Genomic DNA, 21,523 nt, shown 5'->3' with positions numbered 1-21,523 from the left:
TCCCGAACGTGATAGAATCTGAACACTGTGCGCTGATACTTTGCTGCTTATACATGTAATTAATGCCTCAAGGGCGTTGGAGTAGGTGGTTAATGACATCTGAGAGCATGGCGGTGTACAACTTGAAGAAATTGTAAGGTCCTCTCAGAAGATGCGATAACGTTCATCATGGCCTCGAGTGTATGCAGAATCCAGTGTAGGATCAATGTGATCAGCGGGAAATTAATGGATAGATGTGATGTAAACGACTCATTCCACAACTAAGCAGCCCGATACTGAGCAGCATTACGCCCCGCTCTATTATCCTTGTGGAAATGAACGCTGCTGCGCACGAATGAAGGGTGGACCTTTGATTGTGTGAATGCCGAGATGGAGGCCAGAATAGAGTTCTTTCGGGATGGGCATTGCTTATTCGCGAAGGGGGAGGGAATGAAATATTACCATTCTAAAACTAGAAGGCTAGCTGGATGAGAGTACTTATATTACGCACCAGTGCTTCTTGTCTGTTCACCACTCTTTACCGCTCCCACTCAGTACTCAAAGCTGACATGTATTTGACCCCAGCAAATCATAGCTTTTCTTATACCCTTGAATCTATCTCCAAATCACTGGGCACACTGTCACCAGATCAACTCAGCACAGCACGGTACGTTGTACCATTGAGATCTGCGTGGGACGCGCAGTTGTTTTGTGCTAAGTATTCATCGTCTTGTTTTTCGGCTGGGCGCCGGCGGCGATGCACGCGGTGAACAGATACGTCCGGGTGCAATGGGTCGACATATCCAATGGCGTGCGCATGCGCATCGTGCCTATGGAATACTTCAAAAAGCTCATCGCTATGCCACAAGCCGGCGTGACCACCAATGTGGCAGCGCTCACCGCAGTTGTGAACGAGGTCGTAGGCGACTTCTCCACCGTTGGCGAGTATCTCCTTCGCTTCGACATGGACAGCTTGAGGCATTGTCCGTATGCGGTAGGGCATGTGACGTTAATGGCGTCCTTCGAAGAGAAGGTCCCCAAACCATTGGCTGGAGGAGGGGAAAGCCTAGAAGTGTCTATCTGCCCACGAACAATTCTTAAGAAGATCGTTAGGTGCGTGTCATGAAACTATGGTGGACAGTAAGACTGATGCAAGGGCATAGAGAAACAAAGGAGAACCTAGGCGTCGAGTTCATTGTAGGATTCGAGTCAGAGTTCGTGCTTCTATCCTCCACGAATCCTCCATGCGCAGTCAACAGCGGAGGTTGGTGCATGGCCAGCAGCTTTGATACCGGCAAGCAAGGCCAACAGGTGCTTGACGAGATCGCAGAGGCAGTGCAAGGATCAGGGATTGAATTGCAGATGTTCCACGCAGAGGCTGCTCTAGGCCAGGTATGCAGTCAGTTGTAAATCTACACTGCTTCTGACCATGGAAGCGCCGATACACAGTATGAAATAGTCACCGGCCCTCTTCCACCGTTGGAAGCAGTAGACGCCCTTGTGCAGACACGTCAGATAATCTTCAATATCGCGTGCAAACACGGTCTGCGTGCGACATTCGCACCACACTTCAATCTCGGTAACCGCACGTATACTTCTCCCTCACGTCGGAGTCTCTTGCCTGACCAGATATGCATCCCTAGACGGCACAGCCTGCCATACTCATATATCCCCCCACACGCGGTCAGCCGTGCAAGAGCCTTCGACGACATCACCGCACCTCGATCACCTGCAAAGCACCTTTCTTGCCGGACTTCTCGACCACCTCCACTCGGTACAGGCGTACACGCAGCCCCTCTCTCCGAGCTACAAGCGCGTGCGGGATGGCGTTTGGTCCGGGGGCTCGTGGATCGCATGGGGAGTCGATAACCGCGACTGCCCCATCCGACTGTGCAACGCCCGCCTCCCGCGCTCGCGAAACTTTGAGGTGAGATGCGTCGACGGCCTCGCCAATCCGTACTTGTCGCTAGCGGCAATCATCGCGGCGGGTGTGCTCGGTGTCAAACACAGGAAGGAGAGTGGTATGCTGGATTGCTCGGGGGATAAGACGCCGGGCGATATGAGCGAGGCCGAGAGGCAGGAAAGGGGCATAACGAGGCGGATGGCTTTGACCAGGGAGGAAGCACGAGACAGTCTCATGAACGACGAAAGCATGAAGGAGGTGATGGGAAAAGATGGGGTAGAGGCATTCCTAGCTGTTAACGAGGTGCGTTCTGGTTGAAGACGTTTTCGCATAAATGTTGATCGTGCTGGCATTCAGGTCGCCGAGGGTGTGTTCAGTAGGGGAACTGAGAGAGATCAAGCAAAGCGCTTGGTAGAGTCGTTCTAGAGCCTGTGTATTGATACAGGCGTGAAAGTGGCACGAATAAATTGACAGAGGCGGGGCTGCGAAGACGCCGACTGGCGTAGGCATGAATGCTGCGCAAAGGGGATGACATAACATCGGTAAGAAGGACGAAGACCGGGGTTTCGTGATGTACTATAGGTGTAATGGCCTCCAACAAGTGAGAGCCAAGCAGTGTTCAAAGACAAAACAGAGAAGATTCAGCGTAGACGTAGTGCAAAAGAGGCGTTTCACGAGACGAGGGAATCCTGCTTGGTAGGTGGCTGATCCTTGACTTACAGACATAGGTTCTAATCGAGGTCTCGGGCCAGAGTTCTCCGGCAACGGTTCCCGAGGACGCCGAGCACCCGAGAGTGACGCAACAGAATGAAGGTGAAAGGGACTTGGGTAAGACTATACGGGTACATGCGGGCACACACGGGGACACACGGGGACAAGATAGGTTTGTAGTACGCACCCGATAGCCGGATTAGCCTACGTGCCGTCCAGACATGTTTCAATGCGCCATGTTAATGATCGTCGAGTCGGCCTATTTTTCCGTAGGCAGAGATGTATACTTGTGGGAAGAAAGTCATTCCTCACAGTAAAGAGTAGGCCCTAACTTACATGACTTGAGGTTCCGATTGGGCTACAAATTGGAGTGGGCCCAGATGCGAGTACATCAAGTGGCAGGACATCCGATGCGATGGGTAAGAAGGAACATAGCCTACGTCTAAGACGGTGGTCTTCGCTTCGTGTGGTAAGGTGATACCCAAGTTCTGAAGTGCTGAAGACCATTAAACCGATCACTGGACGTCGACCACGAGGTCATCGAGGTCCGCGTAGCACCGCCACGCCCCTGCTCGCTTCGGCTCCACTGGGCGCTCACCGACAATCTTATCTTTCATTCTGAGCCACCACCACCGCCCCGACCTACCAATGTCATCAAGCTTTGTCGAGCCTTTGCGATTGGATGTAGCAACGGACGCCGGAGGATGGTCGTGGATGAAAAGGGGGTTTTGAATGCGGAAACTGTCATTGGGCCATCAAAGCACATGTTCCGGTGACCTCCTCATCCCGGCTCACCCGGCTGCAGACTACATAGTACCCCCGCATCTCCTTCAAAAACCGACAGCACCTCGTCGACACCCCATCACATCCCCGAGCCCACCTTCACCATCCTCTCCGACGCTCAACAATGCCCACCAATGCACTCACACCGTCAGAGGTGATCTACACCTCCCCGTACAAATCAGTGCACCTTCCCCGCCGCTCCATCTTCACCCATATGCTCGGCGCCTCCGCTGTCCCAGGCATCATCGGCGGCTTCCCCGCGCACTACCCCGCCTTCATCGACGCTGTCTCCGGCGCGTCCCTCTCGCGCGTGCAGCTCCGTACTCTGTGTCTGCAGCTCGCACACTCCCTGCTCAACCCGCCGGCTGCGCTCGCGCCGCTCCATGGCCGCCCGGTGCCCACCCCGCCGACGGTGCTCATCTTCTCGCCCAACAGCCTCGCGTGGCCCGTGATGCTCCTCGGCGCAGTTGCAGCAGGGTACCGCGCGACACTTGCGAACAGCGCGTACACGTCAACCGAGCTCGCGCACCAATATACGGACTCGCAGGCGCATTTGATCCTGGCGTACCCGCCCCTTGTGCCTGTCGTGCGCAAGATGCTGAAATCACTGGGTATCGACGGGGCGGAGATCAACAGGAGGATCGTCGTAGCTGATACGACGTGGCTCACGGGCGCACCGGAGCTCGAGCCGGGCAAGCCGGCGGCTCTGAAGGGGCTCACGCGGCTCAGCGAGCTGATTGGACGGGGCGAGCTCGTGCAGGAGGTCGCGTTCCCTGGTGCGTTGGCGGACAGCACAGTGTACCTCTGCTACTCCTCCGGCACAACCGGCAAGCCAAAGGGTGTCGAGACGACGCACTTCAACATTACATCCCTTCTCGAGATTTTGCGGCCCGCGTTCCCTCCACTGAAGATCGGTCCGGAACGAGGCGCCAAGGGAGAGGTGGTGAAGGCGTACCAGGACGCGCTGTTCGGTGTGCTACCGTTTTATCATATCTACGGTGCGATCAAGCTGTTGCAGTATCCGCTTTCAAGGGGTGTCCCAAGCGTGATCTTGGCCAAGTTCGACCCGGAGAGATTCTGTTGGGCCGTGCAGAAGTATAGGCCGACGATTGCGCTCATCGTCCCTCCGATTCTGGTCGTGTTTGCAAAGCATCCTGGTGCGTTCTTTACTTCATCACGTAGCGTTGAGTCGCTGGCGCTGACTAGGTTTCCTGTGAGATAGCGGTGGAGAAGTACGACATGTCATCGCTCGAGACCATGTTCTCGGGTGCAGCTCCACTCGGGGCGGACCTCGTCTCTGCCGTCCGCAAGCGGTTCCTCGAGCACGGAAACACCGTTGTCATCACGCAGGGTCAGTCCTGTTCCCTCTTCTCTTGCGCCGCTGACCCTCCGCTCACGATTGCAACGGTACAGGATACGGCCTAACAGAGACCTCACCCACCACGCTCCTCCTCCCCAAAGAGTACGCTCTCGAGCACGTCGGCACCACCGGTTTTCTCTTACCCAACCTCGAGGCACGCCTCGTCAGCGAGGAGAACGGCGAGGTGTGTAACTTTCCACAACCACCGCTGCTCACCCTGTTAACGGTGCACGCACACAGAAAACAACCGACATCCCAGGGGCGGGCGAACTCTGGATACGCGGGCCCACAGTGATGAAGGGGTACCTGAACAACGCTTCCGCGACGGAAAACTCGATCACGCCCGACGGGTGGTTCAAGACGGGTGATGTTGCCGTGCGCGATAAGGATGGGTATTATACGATTGTGGACAGGCGGAAGGAGCTGATCAAGTACAAGGTACGTCTCCCTATCCTACCTACCCTTCTTTATTCCACGATTTCTGGGAGATGTGTAAAGTCGCTTGTGCCCCCGCTGGGGACTTCGGGGGCTCTCCTGGTTTCTCCATCCATAGTGACGCAGATCGCAGCAGCAGGGTTGGCTGATTTTCAATTTGCAGGGCTTCCAAGTGCCGCCGGCAGAACTGGAGAGCGTGCTCTTGCAACACCCGCAGATCGCTGATGCGGCAGTGATCGGCGTAGAGAGCAAGGAAGAGGCAACAGAGTTACCCAGGTACGTTTCCTTCCCGGTTTCCATTGCTACGTCTCTGGGCCATCCTCAACCCTGACTCGTTCCCAATGGCATTACTCCCGCGTGTACTCACCAATCATTCCGCACCTCCCAGAGCATACGTCGTGAAAGCCGCCCCCGACGATTCCCTCACGCCCGCGGCGGTGCAGGAGTTCGTCGCAGGGCGCGTGGCGCAGCACAAGAAGCTGCGTGGCGGTGTTGTTTTTGTGGACGTGATACCCAAGAGCGCGGCGGGCAAGATCCTGCGGAGGGAGCTGCGCGAGCGCGCGAAGACGGAGGTGGTTGAGGGTAGGGTCGTCAGGGCGAAGCTTTAGTCGTCCTGGCCCTGGTCTGCTGGGAGGTGGGGGTATCTATATACATTTAGAGCGACTCGTATGTGAGTAACGCTTATAGCTTATTTTTTATTTGCGGTAGATTGCTTTGTTGTAGAGTTTTACTGTCAACCCAAAGCATCGAACGGCCTTGTTACTTTTACACCTAGCGAAGCTCGTGCTATCAGGTTCAAGGCAAACGGTCTATGCTATAGGCGATAGGCCACTTGAATCTGGCTCTTCACTGGTACGTTATTAATCGTGCCAGAGAACGTGTCCAAGCACCACGTCCAGATCTGACGGCTGTATGATATGAGGTTAGATTGGTCCGAAGGCGATACTATGAGGTGGGGTCGACCTGTGGTTGATCTGGGGACAATTCGAATACGTCATCCACTATTTTTTCTTTCTGGAATTACAGATCGTTGACTCGGTCGTGGTCCCGTGCTATTATTAATCGTATCTTCAACCTTACGACGCAGACTACTTGGTTGTATTTGGCTTGCATGGTTTGAATGGAAGATATCGCGTTGAATTCGCCACGTCCCCTTTGCGGCGTATGCTCCTTACAGTTCCACAAGACACGCCTCCGTTAATCTTCGGCATTTAGACGGCAATGGAGGGAAATACAATTATAATATCATTTTGGTACCACAGTACATTAACAGGATGATAGCAATGTCGCAAGGAAAGTGGAAGCACAATCCCAATAGCGCCGCGAACGTACTCTGACGCCGCCAGATCAAAAACATCGGACAGGAGCCGACACGCTGTTCGTAGACGACGTTAAGCAGACGCACCCAAGTGCGAATACCATCGGTTGACTGAATATTCTAGTTCCATCGGCGCGCCAGGCTATATACTCATGACGAACTTATCATGACGCGCTAGTCAGGCCAGAGAAATAGCGTGAGCTTTGCGGTCGCCTTGGTGGACTCGCTTGCCCTAACCTGGCGATAATTCTCGTACTTACAACGACAATGCCCTCGTGCATAGGGTACTACAACTCGCATGATGACGAGGGGCGAGGAAGGAGGAGGCAAGGTGAAGGGAGATGATGAGGGACTGGAAGATTCGGGCGACGATTGGCCCACTCTTATAGATGAAAGGGCCCAGGGGCTTAACACTGCATCAGGAAATCGTCTGAATGCATTTGGACTTTAGGAGATGTAGGGCTCTGGATCCTGAAAATGCATCGACAAAGGGGACACCAAACACCAACGCACGTTCCGATTGGTCAATGTACTGTACAATTCAATACAATTCGCATTCGAACAATTCTGCTTCAACAAACCGGTCGATCCCGTCGTCTTGTGGGCATGAGCTGACGCGGCCCACATTCAACAGCGGTTCGTAAACGGGTGCGGAAGTGTGATTTGGGGCATTTCTCTGGTCCTGCATTCAGTCTTTCGGAGCAGCGAGCGAGAGTGCTGTGAAGAGCATAGGAGTCTGCAACCAAGCAACGGCAAACAAAAGCCGACCATCTGCTTGTAGATACGATTAATAGTTAATATTCTCTCCTTTGTAATACGTTACCCGCCTTTATATTCCATACTTTTCTGCCACCATACATGCATTTCTCGATCTCCCTCTCTGTTCATATTACCGTATGAGAGCTATCGACCCTATCTTAGCTTTTAACGACAGCTGCAAGGCCATGATTAATTGATTCTCTCATTCTCGTCTTCCACAGTCACATCGTATCCATTCGTTCCATTGTTTCTATCGCTCACGCGTCATGCCTATTGTTTTGCCGTTGGATCGTTCAGCCTCGTGAATGGCGATCGTCGTACGGAGCAGCCCAGGGATCAACCGCATGTCGTAATGTGTTAATATAAGAGTGTTTTTCGGTACCGCAACGGCTCCGACGCCTCTCCTCGCTTAAAGATGAGTTTAGAGCCCTTTGCGTGACCCAACCCTACGCGACAACACTGGCACACTTTCATGGTGGCAAAAGGTTGATTTTGATTGCAAAGGCCCGATCTTCTTAGGCGCTCAGCTCCAACTGATTCTTTTCGCAATCAGCCATGTCAACACTTCGTCAACTCTCGATGCAATACTCCCACCACTACACCACTATTGTATTGCTATGTCAGAATATGTGAGAAACATGGTAAAGCACAGCAAGGCAGAGTCCGTCCTTCAGTCTGGTTCGCATCATAAGTCTTGACTGCCTTACTCAAACCGTCTTCGATAGTTCTACCTGGTGGTGGATTACGCGTTGGCTTAGGCAAGAGACCTGTGGAAGACGAAGATCACGTAGATAGACGTAAAACTCATTTTGTGGAAGACGAAGATCACGTAGACAGACATAAAACTCATTGATTCTGTACAAGGCCATTGCTGATAATAGCTAATTGTTGACATGTAGGGTCTTTTCCATATGATGTGAGTGATATATCACGTAAGATGGAATCATTTACACCACGGCAGGCACAGACAAAAACATACGGTCTTGACCAGTCCATGCTCGCTCTCATCGTCACTACTTGAGCCGTCTTCCGGCTGAACAGGGCTCATCGAGCCTGTCGGCGAGTCTCTCTCGTCGTCATATTCTGGCTCGGCGCATGTGCGGAATCTCTCACGCGGGTCATATCCTGCCGCCACCACACGCTGAATACCAGTATGTGGGATTCAACAACGAAACAAACGGCTAGCAGAGTCGATGACGTACCAGCTTGTCGTGTGCTGCGGATATTTCTGTAGCAGGCGGCCCGAGTATACGAGTCTCCGCGTGGTATCCGGGGCTGTTGGTTTCAGTTATCTGTTCTTTGTTCTTTCCCTTGATTTTCGAGACAGGTTGGTCTGCTCGTTGCCGCCAAAATCGCCCGAGAATGTTGCCCTTGTTCTGCAACTTATCGCTGTTCCTCGTGTTCTTTCTACCATTCTCTGATTTACCATGTCTTCTTGAAGGGGCACCAATCTATAAATAAGACATCTGTATGTTAAGAAGCAAGACTCAAGAGCGTGTATCAAATGACTTACGTCCGTGTCGTCCCAAAAGCTTCTGGACGCTGAGGCTGGATTCCTCCTACTCACTGTTGCGGGCATCTAAAGCATAGGGTCAAAACTTCCTTGATGGGAAAATCGCTAGGGGTTCGAGGGCTTACATTCATTATACTGTCGCTTAAGCTCTGTATGATAGCGGTTAGCTATGAATTTGCGATATTATAGGACACTCAAAGTTTACAGGCTGTCGTTGCACGCCGTCACGTTTACTCGCCTCCGTCTTCCCTGAGTCTGACTGGGTGAGAGTGCAAAGTGATCAGAACCGGACGCAGAGATTTAGAAACCACACTACCTCATTATTCTTGTCCTTTTCAGCTTTTGGAAGAATAACCTTGCCCGTGGCTGTATCCCACATATGAATCCCGTGGTCCATGAAGCCATTGACGAAGCGCTTTCCATCTGGAGAAAAGGAAGCGGCTGCGATACCGTTGGCACGGCCGTCTAAAGAGGTAAATATCTTGACATCACCCAAGTGTAACGGCTCTAAAGGGCCTAGAATACGTTCACAGGTGGACGCATCCCATGTCCATATCGTCCAGTCGTGAGCGCCTGCGGTCAATAGCGTTGTACCGTCTGGCGACCAATCGACCACCCCAATTGGGCCTGCATGAACGCGGATAGGATCAAATGCGAGGCTGCCAGTCGCAATCTTCCAAACACGGGCGGTGAAGTCGTCTGAGCCGCTAATGAGCCGCGAACCGTCAGGAGCAAAGCTCACGGAACGGACAGAACCATCGTGTTGGAACGGTCCCGCGAGGCGCTCAAAAGTTCGCATATCCCAGACGTAGACACAGTTGTCGTCTCCCCCGCTTGCCAACTTGCTCCCATCTTTTGTCACAGAGAGCGCACGCACAGCGCCTGTGTGAGTCTCAAAGACGTGGAGAGCTCTGCCGGTGCGTGCGTCCCACAGACGCACCGTGTTGTCGTGGCCTCCACTGACTACTCGAGTGCCGTCAGGCGTCAGCTTGACAACGTAGACTGCTCCCTTGTGGCCAGTGAGAGGATCCACCAATAAGTGCATAGATCGTGTATCGAAAAGGAGGACAGTGTGATCATCGGATGCCGTCGCGAGCTTTGTGCCGTCGGCGGAGATGGATAATGCGTTGATAGTTTCATGGTGGCCGGTAATCTCGCCAATCTGCATGCCAGTATTGGCACTCCAGATGCGTACAACAGGTTCCTCTCCAGCAGTTGCGAAGCGTTTGCCGTCTGAAAACCACGCGATCGCTGAAATGGATGCTCCAGCTCGCATCTCTCCGGGTTTACTGTCTCTCGTATCATCTCCGTTGTTATGTCTTGCCGATTCTTTGCAAGACGAAAGTTCCTCGTCGGAAAGCTGGCGGAGTATGTTTACTCCGATGTGTGCAGAGCTTGCAGGTTGATAGTACTTACCAAAGGAAGTGATGGTTTGCCTGTAAGCGCGTCCCATACTTGAACTCGGCCGCTTCCATCCGCTGACGCAAAGAACCTTCCATCGGAACAGTACGAAATGCTCCGTATGTCGATTTTATGTGCATACAAAGCTCCGTTGAAGAGAGTTTGACCAGTACTGGCATCCCAGACGCGAACTGTATAGTCGCCAGCGCCACTGACGATGCGCGTGCTGTCAGGAGACCATGCCACGGACCTAACGTCGCGCTTATGGCCTCGAAATGGACTCTTCACGGCCTTCCCCGTCGGTACATCCCATAGCCGCACGGTGCAGTCGTTCGCCCCACTCGCCAGAAAGTTTCCATCTGGCGAGTACATCAATGAATTGACATTGTCTCGATGTCCCTCAATGAGCAAAGACACCACGTTAGGCTTCGTCAAGTCGAAGACGCGAACCTTTTTGTCCATGGAGCTCGTTGCAAGTCGCTTCCCACTTGGATGCCACGCTGCAGAGAAAACCCACATGGTATGGCCGTGGTATTCGGCCTTCAGCCTTTCCTCGCGTGTGTCCCAGATCTTGAGCGTCTCGTCCATGCCTCCAGTAGCAATGTACCGCCCGTCCAGAGAATACTTGGCAACCCGTACTAGACTTTCTTTTAGCCCAAGGGTCTTTGCATACGCGCCTCCGGCACCTGTGATGTCCCAGAAACGCACAGTGCCATCGTGGCTGCAAGATACAAGGGAGTTTCCGGAGGGAGAGTAAGAAATGTTGTAGACGTCGTTAGTGTGTCCGCGCATCGTATTCCCTACTTGTCTGCCCGAATTGGCGTCCCAGACGCGGATCGTGTTGTCTCCTGAGCCTGTTGCAATGGACTTGCCGTCAGGTGAGTATGAGATGGTATTAATACCGCTTTCGTGTCCTGTAAAAGGCTTGAAAGGCTGATCGTCTGTTTTTGCCGTAGTTTGAGCATCGATACTTTGTACTTCGGACCCACCGTCCTGTTGTTCTTCGGACACGGAAGTCATGCTTCGGGTGACTGGTAAAAGCTGGAAATACGAAGATGACTCGAGGAAGAGGCCGAGGAGAGGAAGGGAAGCGAGGAGGACAACGTGTGTGCTGTGTGTGTGCGTGTGCCGGGATTTTACGCGCAGCGCCGGTGATAGGCGCTTACGAATGAGCGCTGGGCTTTCATTGGGTATTCATACCTCCTGACTCTCGCAAACCAGCTTGATCCAGCACTGTTGAGAATTAAACGCAAAGATTTATGCGAATCTGATGAGGAAGTGGTTCCGCCTGCAAGGTGCCCTGGCAAGGGAGTGACGGTCAATGCGCCAAGGCCAGCCAGAACAGGGGCTTTATGCCCCCGACCCGAACTGTAACCCATCAAAATCTCCGTTGACCGTCTTTGCTTCTTTGCCTCTGAGTTCTCGCCATCCATCCTTACCTCTGGTTGTACTTTGCGACTGCCATCCACCCGCCTCCAAATTTCCTCCTGAGGTCACTCAAAACTACTTGAAAATGTCGACAGACATCAAACCTACAGAACCAACCGCGGCACCAATACCAGAGGCAGACGTTGAGATGGAAGGCGGAAAGGATGACTTTACGAAGATTGCTGCTGCACGAAAACAAGGTATGTCGTTACTGTCAGTGATTACTGCACATCTACGATGGGTGCTCATTATCTATGTCTGCATTTGCTGTTCAGCCGAGTTTTACTTCGGGGACTCCAACCTTCCATTTGACAAGTCAGTACATCCCTAGTTCTGGTGTCCATTCACGCCTAACGTCATGAAACTGTATTCCATTACTTCAAAGGTGCATGCGGACGCTTCATACGGCCGACAAGGAACACTGGGTCCCCATCAAAACGAACGCATCGTTCAAGCGCATGCGGGACTTCGTCTCGTACGGGCCGGAATGGCTCGTCGACGCGCTGCGTGCCAGCGAAGAGCTTGAGCTTGACGAATCCGGGGAGGGGGTGCGTCGGTTGACGGAGCTCCAACCACCAAAGGGGCAGTTTGAACGGTGCGTATATGCGGTGAATAAAAGTCTGCACTTCTTCTCAGCATGTCATCCGTCTTCCGCTGTAACGTCCAGGTTGGGCCCGGTGCTGCGCCCAGTCCTTCATCTGAGTGCCGTCCCAAACGAAAGAGCTCAATGGGTCGTTTGACAGAAAGGCTTCGGTTCGGAGGACTCTGGCTTGCAGAAGAAGCTCGAGGAGTCCTTCAACCAGTATGGCCAGACGAACGCGGTTCGCATGCACCGCATGGACGGAAACAAGGAGTTCAAGGGATTCAAATTCGCCGAGTACACCGACATCAAAGGCGCTGAGGCGTTCCTGAACGCGGACCCGAAGCTGACGTGGGAGGGTGGCGAGCTGCTCACGATGTCCAAGTGCGCTGTCTTCCTCTCCTAATTCACAATTATAACCATGTCTACAGGGAAGCATACTGCGACATGAAGATCAAAGAAAAGGGTCTGACTGGCAAGGCGGCGCAGATGTGCAAGGACAGTGTCTCGTCGCGCAAGGGCTTCAGCGCGTTCCGCGAGATGGAGCAGGAGAAGAATGGTGACAAGCCCGCAGGCGGGAAGGACAGGCCCAAGCCCGAGATATACTTCGAGTTCCTTGGCTCGAAGATCCGGGTACACGAGGAGGATGGGGCGGGTGTTGTGAAGGAGGAGGTGCCGTTCGTCAAGGGCGCGACGTTGAAATTCACTGGATTTGGCGGGGATGAGAACTTTACGGAGGTGAAGATGAGCATCTCAAAGCTTCGGTTCTATTTTCTGGCTTAGTTTGTGTGCGCCTGCCTCCCTTTTGACTAACATGCTGTCCTCTGTAGGCCTCGTTGAAGGAGCGCTTCGCCAAAGTGCCGTTCATCAAGTTCGAGAAGGGCGATGACTCTGGGCTGGTCGTGCTATTATTGCGGTACCTGGAGACTGCGCGGCAGTCTCAACGATTGGAGGATGTTTGTGTTTCAGGTGACTCGGACCGACGTTCCGTTTGCGGAGGTGTATATGCTCGCGAGGTGCAGGCCATCCATGGGAAGATGACAACCAAGCTGCTACCGATTATGGGGATTTGTTAGCGGTGAAAAGTTGGTGCCAGGGAGCAGTCTGAAGACATTTATCCCACAACAGTCTCTCCGCCTTTGTGCAGTCTTTTGTCTCGGCGTGTCTTCTGTACTTCTGGCTTCATTCAAGCGACCGACCCAGCAGGTACTCTTACATCCACACAGTTCTCCGACAGATAGCACGGTTGCCGCGGTGAGATCTACAACATACAAACGCGGCAGCCCGAGGTCTTTGGCGCATGCAAGTCATATTTTGCGTGAGATCTCTTGCAGTCGTAACGTTCCGAATCGCATTTCACTTCCTCAGACATACCCAACGGAGTATATTCGCCTATGCTGTAAATCTCAGAATTTGTTGCGATAAGCCAGAAAGCCTCTCGGACGCGCGCGAGGCTGGGCGCTCCTCCATCCATGGGATATGATCGCCGCGGATCCGCGACATGCGTCACCAGTCGCCAGTTGCGACGTCGAGGATGTGGGCTGTTTCCACGGTGTCCGGCGTTGTGCTCGAATCTTGGCCGGATGAGCATCTTCTCTAAATCTTTGTATGTTTCCCGGTGGCGGCGGGCCTCATTTCGCACAACCGTACACATACCAAGGCATCAACGGTTCTTCCACTGGCGATGACCGTGCAGGAAGAAACCCGCTAGCGTTGCGTCTACATGGTACACCTGCTTATCTTGAACAGATCCCGATTTCCAAGTTCCAGCCTGCGATTAAAGTTTGACATGTGTCACGTAAAGGTTTCCCGCCTGCTGGAGGCTGCAAACGCGATTTTGTCACGAGCCCTGTCTTTTCGGCTCTTTCCGTACCATGGGGATGAGGCATGTGGTTAGATGCTCAGCGCTTTGTGTCGCTAAGCGTGGTTCAAGTCAAACCCTTCGGGCATGGTCTCCCAAGTGCCGCTCACCTTCTCGGCTTCTAGAGCATCGTGCCTGATTGATGCGCCAGGGGGACCGACGAAGCTTAACTTTGTTCGGATTTACGATCCGGAGCCAACACACAACTTCGTATTCGCTCAAACATCGGTTCAACGACATATTAGTACTGCGTCATAGGTGGGCCTTTGACATCCGTTGAGAACCTCTTTTGAGCTGGATTGAAAGGACTCTAGCCAAGAGCAGTCAGGGACGAAAGTAAGCCCTCGCAACAGATCGATAAACTTAGGCCCGTCGTGGGTCCGCGTCCGTGAGAGGGGCCGGCAATTTCGGTCGCGCCTATCAACACGCCCTTTCTCTTCTCTCTCGCCGCCTTCCCTCGCCCCGTTCGACCAACCTTCTGGTGCACGCAACGGCATGTATGTCACGACCCCCCTGCCTTATTTCCCTTCACGGATGCACTTACAGTATCTTCGTGCCTCCGCGATATTTATTTTTGAAACATGCCGTTATACGGTCGTATAGAACGGCATGTCCACGAGGGTGTATATAGGCGCGCCCTAGCGCGCCGCGACAGGTTTTCTTTCCCTCTTTCCCCGAACCCCCTGTACCGCAAGGCTGGCCTGTCTTTCCTTTCGCTAGCCCACCCTTATCCCACTCGCTCGCCAGAGGAGGTTCTGCTCTGGGCACTCAAATCCGTCACTGATACATCCTCCCCCGGTTCATCCGCCATATAAGGCTGGTTAGTTCACCCCGCTTGCAATGGGCGCTATGCATCCGCATGGCCCGTCGCCTGATACAGCCTCAATCATCTCCACGGTGTTGGAGGGGATTCTGTATGGTACGCACCTCCCAAACCGCGTCTGACCATTGCTTGGAGAATCTGACAGCCCATGTTTTGGTATCTAGGGTTCTCGGTCTTCATGTACGGAATAACCATACGGGTGCTTGTACATGGCAAACGGCTCCGAGAAATCAACCCGCGTTGCGTGACTGTCGCAACTTCGCTGCTCATACTGAGCACTGCGGTACGTACGCGACCTTCGCTGGCATATTGACTTTATCTCACAAGACGCATTGGCGTTTCCTGTCTCAGCATTTAGCGATCGGCGTTGGTCGTCTGATCGACGGTCTGGTCAAGAATGGCAATGAGACTCAGCCCCAGCAGGCTTTGTTCTTTGCCAACATCAGGCAGTGGGGATTCGTTGGAAAAACCGCGCTGTACGTGCTCGAGACCATGCTAGCGGACATGATCCTGGTACGTTTATCCGAACTTGTTTTTTGAAAACTCCTCACGCGAATGCTACATGGCGTCTCAGATGTACCGCTGTTACACTGTTTGGCAGTCTGTTTGGGTGATAGCTATGCCCGTATATTTATGGTTGTCCATTGGAGGTGAGCTGATATAACGGGATATGTCGAGCAACAGTGATTCATGTGCGCCAATAGTTTCAGGCTTTGGGAGTGTGTACGAGATGGCTCACGAAACTCAGGATCCGAACAATATCTTCGCCTCTGATGCAGTCTCGTGGATTTTAGCATTCATCTTCGAAGCACTGATCGCGAATGCGCTCAGCACCGGTGAGCCATTATTATCCGTCTTTATCTAGCGTGTCTACATGAAACTTACTGGGATTGACAGGCCTGCTTGCATACCGCATCTGGATCGTTGCACGGGCATCGGCGCGATACAGCACGACAGAGGCCAGACAATCCATCTTGGATCCGCTGCCGCGTATCATTGTCGATTCGGGTCTGCTTTACTCGGCGACGCTTTGCGCGACACTCATTTGCTTCTTGACGCAAAACTGGGCATACTATATACTGCTTGACATGGTCCGTCTCACACTTCCTCTCTTGTGCTTCCAAATTTTGATGAAGTGATACGTCATCAGATCAGCCCCATCATCTCAATCACATTCTACATGGTTCTTATTCGTGTCGAATTTTCCAGACAGCGCTCTTCTGATGGCACCGACTCAGACCCGGAAAGAAGTAGCAACGCACTTGAATTCCGCAAGGACACGGTCATCAGCAGAGACCACCCACCATACCCGATGCAGACGCGAGTCCGGGCAGCTGATCTCAAGTCAGACCTGGACCTGACAATCAGCCCCAGCCGCTCTCGTGTCTCGTTCAGTATTCTTCAGAGTACAACGCCGCCTAGCACCCTGTCCCGCGCGTCGATTCGCCCACCTGGACGGGCTGCAAGCAACAACCAGGAACGGCCGCGCTCGCACCCGTCCACTCTGAGCCCAGGAGATGCGGATTTCGGTACAGGGCGTTCACGGTCTCCAACGCAGCGACATGTCCAACTTGCATTCTCGCGAAGCGGTCACTCGCGCTCACGTATCCACCTCGACGTGCCTACGTCACCAGCGTCTTTTGCGATTTCTTTCCAGCCGTCGCTGGCACCGTCTCCGTCCCCGGCACATTCTTCGGGACCGTCACTGGTGTGCACTCCTCCATCACCTAATAGGGAGCTCCAGTACGCGTCGAGGCTGTCGCTTCCCGAGTCGCCGACATGGTTTTCACATTCTGAAGGTGCACTAGACAGCCCAGACTTGGAGCGGAGTCACGTCGAGAAGAGACTACTGGACAGGTAACCACGACTTATTTCTTGAGAGAAGCCGGGTGAGCGTATGCATGATACATCTGACCTATATTTACCATTGTCACTCATTTGTCGCCGGATGTGCTGGACTGTCCATGTTTTTTACTACTATTTAGCGGTCATATTTTGTGTTTTGTGCGAGGTAGTCGGAATATGCGTCGAATCGTAGGATTCGTCATGTATGCTATACCACACATCCAGCTGTTATCATGTTGTCAAATCAATATTGCTCGAGTTTTTCAGTTCAACCAGCAGAAGCGTCTAGTGGTGTCACGGGAGTGCCGGGTGACACCACACATATGTATTCAAATGCTAACCCAGATGGTGACATGAGATAGCTTTCAAGACTTGCAGACCTGCTTATGTGTTTTCCAATCCTCCCTTTGACATTGAGCTGAGCAGTACTTGACCGCCTTGCATCGACCACATTGGAGCAGACTTGGCTGTCCTGGACCGTGGCACTTCGCACAAGATTCGCCATTCGGTGGCGGAGCGGCCCGCCCCACACTTGAGGTTGCGCTCGGACCGGAAAGGAACTTCCCAACGCTCTCCATGTACGGCACCGCGAACAGCGGGCTCAGCGCCGCACGCGTAACATATGGCACAAAAGCCTTCCATTTTCCACTGAAGAGCTCCACGTCCGCTGCGCCCACGCCACGCCCGCAGGTGCATATAGGACTCTCCTCGTGCTTGATCGACAACGGGATGCTGGCGCCCTCAGCACGATATTCGCACGTGTCTCTGTGCGTCCACGTACGGCAGCGCTCGACGAGGGCGGGCAGGAGCTCCTTCCAAGCTTCTACTTCTTTTCCTAGCGTATTCACTTGTACCATTCCCGGGCCGATGCTTGCTAGAGCGGTATTCAACCGACCGACGGTATCGACCGTAAGCGGCAGGACCCAGCATTCCGCGACGAAGGTATTTCCAACAAGGTCCAGGCGGATCGAGGGCACGAAGAGAAGAGTGTAGACTCCCCCACGGCTAGCGTCCGGATCAGGGTCTGAAAGTCCAAAGACACACGGTACCTTCGTCCCCTGTTCCCCAAATGAGTGAAGAAATACTGAATGGATGGACTCTTTGAGATTGACTATGATGTGCTGAGCTGCACTATCTGAGATGCGAGTGCCATCATGGATGGCACGTTCCTTGTCGGACATCATGAGGGAGACATGCGAGTTAAACGAGGCCTTGTTTGCGGGAAAGCGGTCTGGATTGAGGAGCGGAGATTTGTCCAAGTTGAGCCGATGTACGTTCCAGAGAGCGGATCCCTCATCCGTGATATAGACCGGGAATCTACGGGTCAGAGACGATGCAGCGTTGACGACCGGAGAAACGACCTATAAACTCTGAATACGGTCGTAAAGAATATCTAAGCATGCGCTTACCTCGATGTAAGACGACTTTCGTGCGACACGAAGTCTCGCAATGTCATGGTCGACAGGTAGAGGGAAAGCGTGAAGCTGACTGTGCTCGCCACAGTAGACTCTCACTGCACAAATGCCATAAGGTTCCATGTCCACCGAGGCACCACTCGAAAGCGATTCTTTAGCTTTGGCTCCTACTACATCAACCCGAACGGTCATCGTGTCAATCTTGTCGCTAGCGCTATCCATCATAATGTTGACTCGTGGTGCTTCAGAAATGGACATCGATCGCAGCAGTTCTTGGAATGCCGTTGTCTCTCGTTCAGGATGGAAAGGGGAGTGCGCAAGGATATGGACGCTCTTGTCTTCCAAGCTAACCTTGTGAATCTGCATACGCGGCCCCATGCGCTGCATCAGAGTTTGGATTGACTGAGGCGTGCTCCGCACGGCCAGAGCTACCGAGAACCCAGGCTCTGCCATTATGCCCGCCGATGGTACCTGCAAAGCAACGACGAGAGATGAAGATCCGTCTCGACCTTTGCTGTCCTCAATGATTTCGACACGCTTGTCCTCCCCTTTACCCGTTACTTTAACTTCACCGTAGGTTACTATCGGTGATGGAAATATGTTATGAGCACGGGGAGCTTGGAGGTCGCACTGGAGAATTGGCGTCGCAGCCTGGTCAAGGAGAGGCTCGACTTTCTGAAGTCGGAAACGAGGGACAGTGAAAACTATCCAGACGACAGCGGGTACACTTCTCCACTGGCGCAGAGCAGGAAGTGTCGACGTTCTTTGTTGAGACGCAACAAAAGAAGGGGTGAGCCAATCGGCTGTGTAGACGCCAGATTCGTGCATGTGAACGCAGAAGTCATGATAGAAGTTCGAGCCCAAGAGGAGAGATCGGTCATCCTGAATTGCGTGGAATGTAGTCACGATGGTACGATCCCAGTCGGCGTCGACATGACGTCTAACATGGGAGAGAAACTCGACGAAGGAACGACGGACATAGTGAATGAGAGTGCTGTCTCGCATACCGGATACAGATGTTGAAACTGCTCTGCGCATCAGCACGGGGTCTTCATTGGAGAACATCTTCATGAAGACACTGGTGAGTATGCGCGACAGACTATCAGGGGTAAACGAGGGTCGCCCAACTGGTGACTTGGCAAAGGAACTTGCTGGTGCGGGACGCCTCCAGACCAAGCGCTCGTGAAACTGAGGGGATTTTGATTTTACCTGCTGTAAGACAATCTCGTGGGTATTTGATTGCGTAGCGAAGCGTGACACAAGCGTGGTCGGAGCCAGGCCAATCAGAGCAGACATAACATGTATGTCTCCGAAGATGATCGCTAGAATACCGGCGATAGGGTCTGCGCCTGATGCCAGCAGCGTCTCAGTATAGAGCGCTGAGAAGGGGGTTTTATCCAGCAGAGGTTCAGCGACGATGAGTACATTTATCAGTCCCAGGTGATCCACGAGATTGGACGTGTCAACGACGTTGAAAGAAGTCGGTGCGAGTGCTACAGAAGATGAGTGATAGCTGTCGTCGAGGTGGATGTGAGTTGTTCTCCAGGAGGCCATGAGGTGAGGGGTACGAGTCGACCCAGTTTCCTGGCAGTGATGCAAAGCTTTACAGAAAGCGAGTGCGTCGCCGCAGAAGAACCTGACTACAAAGGGACACCGATCGCTTGGCTCCGCTTCAGAGCGCATAACGCCTGAGATGGATATACACCAATCGTGAAACTGTTTTCGAGCGGACGAAATGGTGGCCTCTAGAAGCGAAACACCACCGTTGGAACAGAACGGTTCCGCCAAGTGAAAGCAAGCGAGGGGATACGTTCCGTAATGAACGGAGAAGTTATCCCGTCCCATGGAATACGCGAATGTTGGGTTAACATTGGGGGTGGTAAGGGAGGTAGGATCCGTGAGCCCGGTCTTCCAGAAGCGATCGAAGTCAGAACTTAGCGTTTTAGCTGCCTCGAACGCTAGAGGACCGGCAGAGCGAGTGACGCTTAGATTCATCGACTGTTCCTCTACCATCGAAGCTTTCTTCATGCTTGAAGTGAAACGATCTTTGAATGCTTTCTTCTCTCCCTCGGAAAAAGATGCACTTTTAACATATAGGTGCCAATGTTGGCGTACCTGGAGAAGCGTATCAGCAGTGCAGAACCGTATGGGACGGCTATATGCAGAGGCCTTCCAGACGTCAATCGTTGTCGAGGCAGCTAGAAGTTTTTCGCAGTGCTCCTGAAGGAGTGAAAACGACTGATCATCAATGTAGAAGTCGAAGAATATGTTCCATATGTTCTTCAGCTTATCTTCCAAACCATCTTCGGTAAGCATCGTGAGCAGGATTATGTTTCGTGCTAATACTTGATATTAGACAAAAACGTGCATGGATATCAAGATGAAGATAAACCTATCACAGCAGGCTCATGATCACAACACGTAAAATCCAAGGGTCTGTCTGGGATCAACGATCAGTGGACTGATCACTGTTTGATATTAACTTGATGCTTACCTGACCGACTTTGAATGTATGACGTGTACAAGATACTTCTTGGATCGCCGCATCCAAGGAGGAGGATTCGAGCGCTGACATCTTCTGGGATATCCTGCGTGAACGAGACAGGCGACGTGTTGCCGATGGGGTAATAGAAAACTTTTCCTGGCCAGATGAGAGGGTGCGCCATTGTGTAAACGCCTCGGAAGAGACTTTCGGCAAAGCGGAACAAGAAAAGCCAGAGAAAAGCAGTGTTTCAGGGGTTCCAGAGTACAAGCTTGAGAGGTCAAGAGAAACTGGGACACGAGAGTCCGCGGGAGGTCCAGAAGGTGCTGGTGCACTCAGGTTAACGGGGAATTCGCATTTTGGGGATGCCGCGTCTGGCGAGCTGTCCAGCTGTCTGGCCGCGGGCGTGGGAAAGGGCGTGGGAACACAAAATTCACCTAATCTTGTCGCGTCAGCCACAAGTAGACAGATAGCCCCTATCCTTCGTATTTACCCTTATCTCGTATTCTGCCCCTACCTCACTATCCCTACGTCTTCGGCGTACAGATCATATCTGATTAGAACCGCTGCAGGCGCGGCTGTTCACACTATGAGGTGGTAGAGCTGCCGCAGCTCGCTGGATTGGATCCGGGAGTACAAGCACAAATCCATGTATTTCAAGCACACAATCCAGTAGTACTTAATACAGGATGAGCGAGGCGATACAAGAAGGCGAGCTGAGACGCAGCTTGTGATCAGTCGAGGAACGATGCTGGGGGACGGAGGGCGGGAGACTTCAAGCTCTGGCAGGGCGCAGGGATGAGTAACCGCGCACCCACATAGTGCAGGTACCTAAGCCCGAAGACCTCGAGCCAGCGGCATGTCATTTCCCTCGATGATGTCGGGCCAGCGGCATGCGGCCGCTCCCGCTACCAGAGAAGGGATGCT

General features: G+C 53.0%; 6 protein-coding genes across 6 annotated transcripts; 4 read left to right on the top strand and 2 right to left on the bottom strand.

Moving 5' to 3' along the window:
* Positions 1-838: 838 nt before the first annotated feature.
* CONPUDRAFT_90833 (glutamine synthetase guanido kinase) lies at positions 839-2,308 on the top strand (the record flags this gene model as incomplete). Its single annotated transcript, XM_007771454.1, has 5 exons — positions 839-1,092; positions 1,143-1,371; positions 1,429-1,558; positions 1,623-2,185; positions 2,240-2,308. 5 exons carry the CDS (start codon positions 839-841, stop codon positions 2,306-2,308), a joined length of 1,245 nt encoding a protein of 414 aa, XP_007769644.1.
* A 1,010-nt stretch (positions 2,309-3,318) lies between these two features.
* CONPUDRAFT_125657 (AMP binding protein) lies at positions 3,319-5,938 on the top strand. The gene is made up of 6 exons (XM_007771453.1): positions 3,319-4,533; positions 4,599-4,727; positions 4,790-4,920; positions 4,977-5,174; positions 5,335-5,447; positions 5,560-5,938. The coding sequence occupies exons 1-6, from the start codon at positions 3,501-3,503 to the stop codon at positions 5,777-5,779; spliced, it is 1,824 nt and encodes a 607-aa protein (XP_007769643.1). The 5' UTR covers positions 3,319-3,500; the 3' UTR covers positions 5,780-5,938.
* Positions 5,939-8,129: 2,191 nt separating this feature from the next.
* On the bottom strand, positions 8,130-11,182 carry CONPUDRAFT_154775 (WD40 repeat-like protein; the record flags this gene model as incomplete). Its single annotated transcript, XM_007771452.1, has 8 exons — positions 8,130-8,150; positions 8,228-8,389; positions 8,451-8,699; positions 8,762-8,827; positions 8,887-8,910; positions 8,967-9,020; positions 9,078-10,121; positions 10,178-11,182. 8 exons carry the CDS (start codon positions 11,180-11,182, stop codon positions 8,130-8,132), a joined length of 2,625 nt encoding a protein of 874 aa, XP_007769642.1.
* Positions 11,183-11,675: 493 nt separating this feature from the next.
* Positions 11,676-13,384, top strand: CONPUDRAFT_166191 (uncharacterized protein; the record flags this gene model as incomplete). Its single annotated transcript, XM_007771451.1, has 7 exons — positions 11,676-11,790; positions 11,866-11,905; positions 11,976-12,185; positions 12,258-12,279; positions 12,334-12,554; positions 12,602-12,908; positions 13,001-13,384. 7 exons carry the CDS (start codon positions 11,676-11,678, stop codon positions 13,244-13,246), a joined length of 1,161 nt encoding a protein of 386 aa, XP_007769641.1. The 3' UTR covers positions 13,247-13,384.
* A 742-nt stretch (positions 13,385-14,126) lies between these two features.
* CONPUDRAFT_125646 (uncharacterized protein) lies at positions 14,127-16,971 on the top strand. The gene is made up of 8 exons (XM_007771450.1): positions 14,127-14,528; positions 14,578-14,950; positions 15,019-15,137; positions 15,206-15,367; positions 15,429-15,504; positions 15,559-15,690; positions 15,752-15,945; positions 16,005-16,971. Exons 2-8 carry the CDS (start codon positions 14,872-14,874, stop codon positions 16,713-16,715), a joined length of 1,473 nt encoding a protein of 490 aa, XP_007769640.1. The 5' UTR covers positions 14,127-14,528; positions 14,578-14,871; the 3' UTR covers positions 16,716-16,971.
* A 66-nt stretch (positions 16,972-17,037) lies between these two features.
* On the bottom strand, positions 17,038-20,780 carry CONPUDRAFT_125643 (uncharacterized protein; the record flags this gene model as incomplete). Its single annotated transcript, XM_007771449.1, has 4 exons — positions 17,038-18,060; positions 18,109-20,453; positions 20,507-20,554; positions 20,609-20,780. The coding sequence occupies 4 exons, from the start codon at positions 20,778-20,780 to the stop codon at positions 17,065-17,067; spliced, it is 3,561 nt and encodes a 1,186-aa protein (XP_007769639.1). The 3' UTR covers positions 17,038-17,064.
* Positions 20,781-21,523: the final 743 nt, after the last annotated feature.

Source organism: Coniophora puteana (genome assembly GCF_000271625.1).
Source record: "Coniophora puteana RWD-64-598 SS2 unplaced genomic scaffold CONPUscaffold_7, whole genome shotgun sequence".
NCBI lineage: Eukaryota > Fungi > Basidiomycota > Agaricomycetes > Boletales > Coniophoraceae > Coniophora > Coniophora puteana.
Note: the sequence above shows the minus strand (reverse complement) of the source record. Positions and strands in the feature narration are given on the sequence as shown.

Bases quoted from the DNA above. Each gene is read 5' to 3' on its own strand.
- CONPUDRAFT_125657 (XM_007771453.1), top strand. From the start codon at position 3,501: ATGCCCACCAATGCACTCACACCGTCAGAGGTGATCTACACCTCCCCG. The intron at 4,728-4,789 runs GTCAGTCCTGTT...GCAACGGTACAG, and splicing joins CACCGTTGTCATCACGCAGG to GATACGGCCTAACAGAGACC. The intron at 4,921-4,976 runs GTGTGTAACTTT...GCACGCACACAG, and splicing joins TCAGCGAGGAGAACGGCGAG to AAAACAACCGACATCCCAGG.
- CONPUDRAFT_125646 (XM_007771450.1), top strand. From the start codon at position 14,872: ATGGGCGCTATGCATCCGCATGGCCCGTCGCCTGATACAGCCTCAATC. The intron at 15,138-15,205 runs GTACGTACGCGA...TTCCTGTCTCAG, and splicing joins TGCTCATACTGAGCACTGCG to CATTTAGCGATCGGCGTTGG. The intron at 15,368-15,428 runs GTACGTTTATCC...ATGGCGTCTCAG, and splicing joins TGCTAGCGGACATGATCCTG to ATGTACCGCTGTTACACTGT.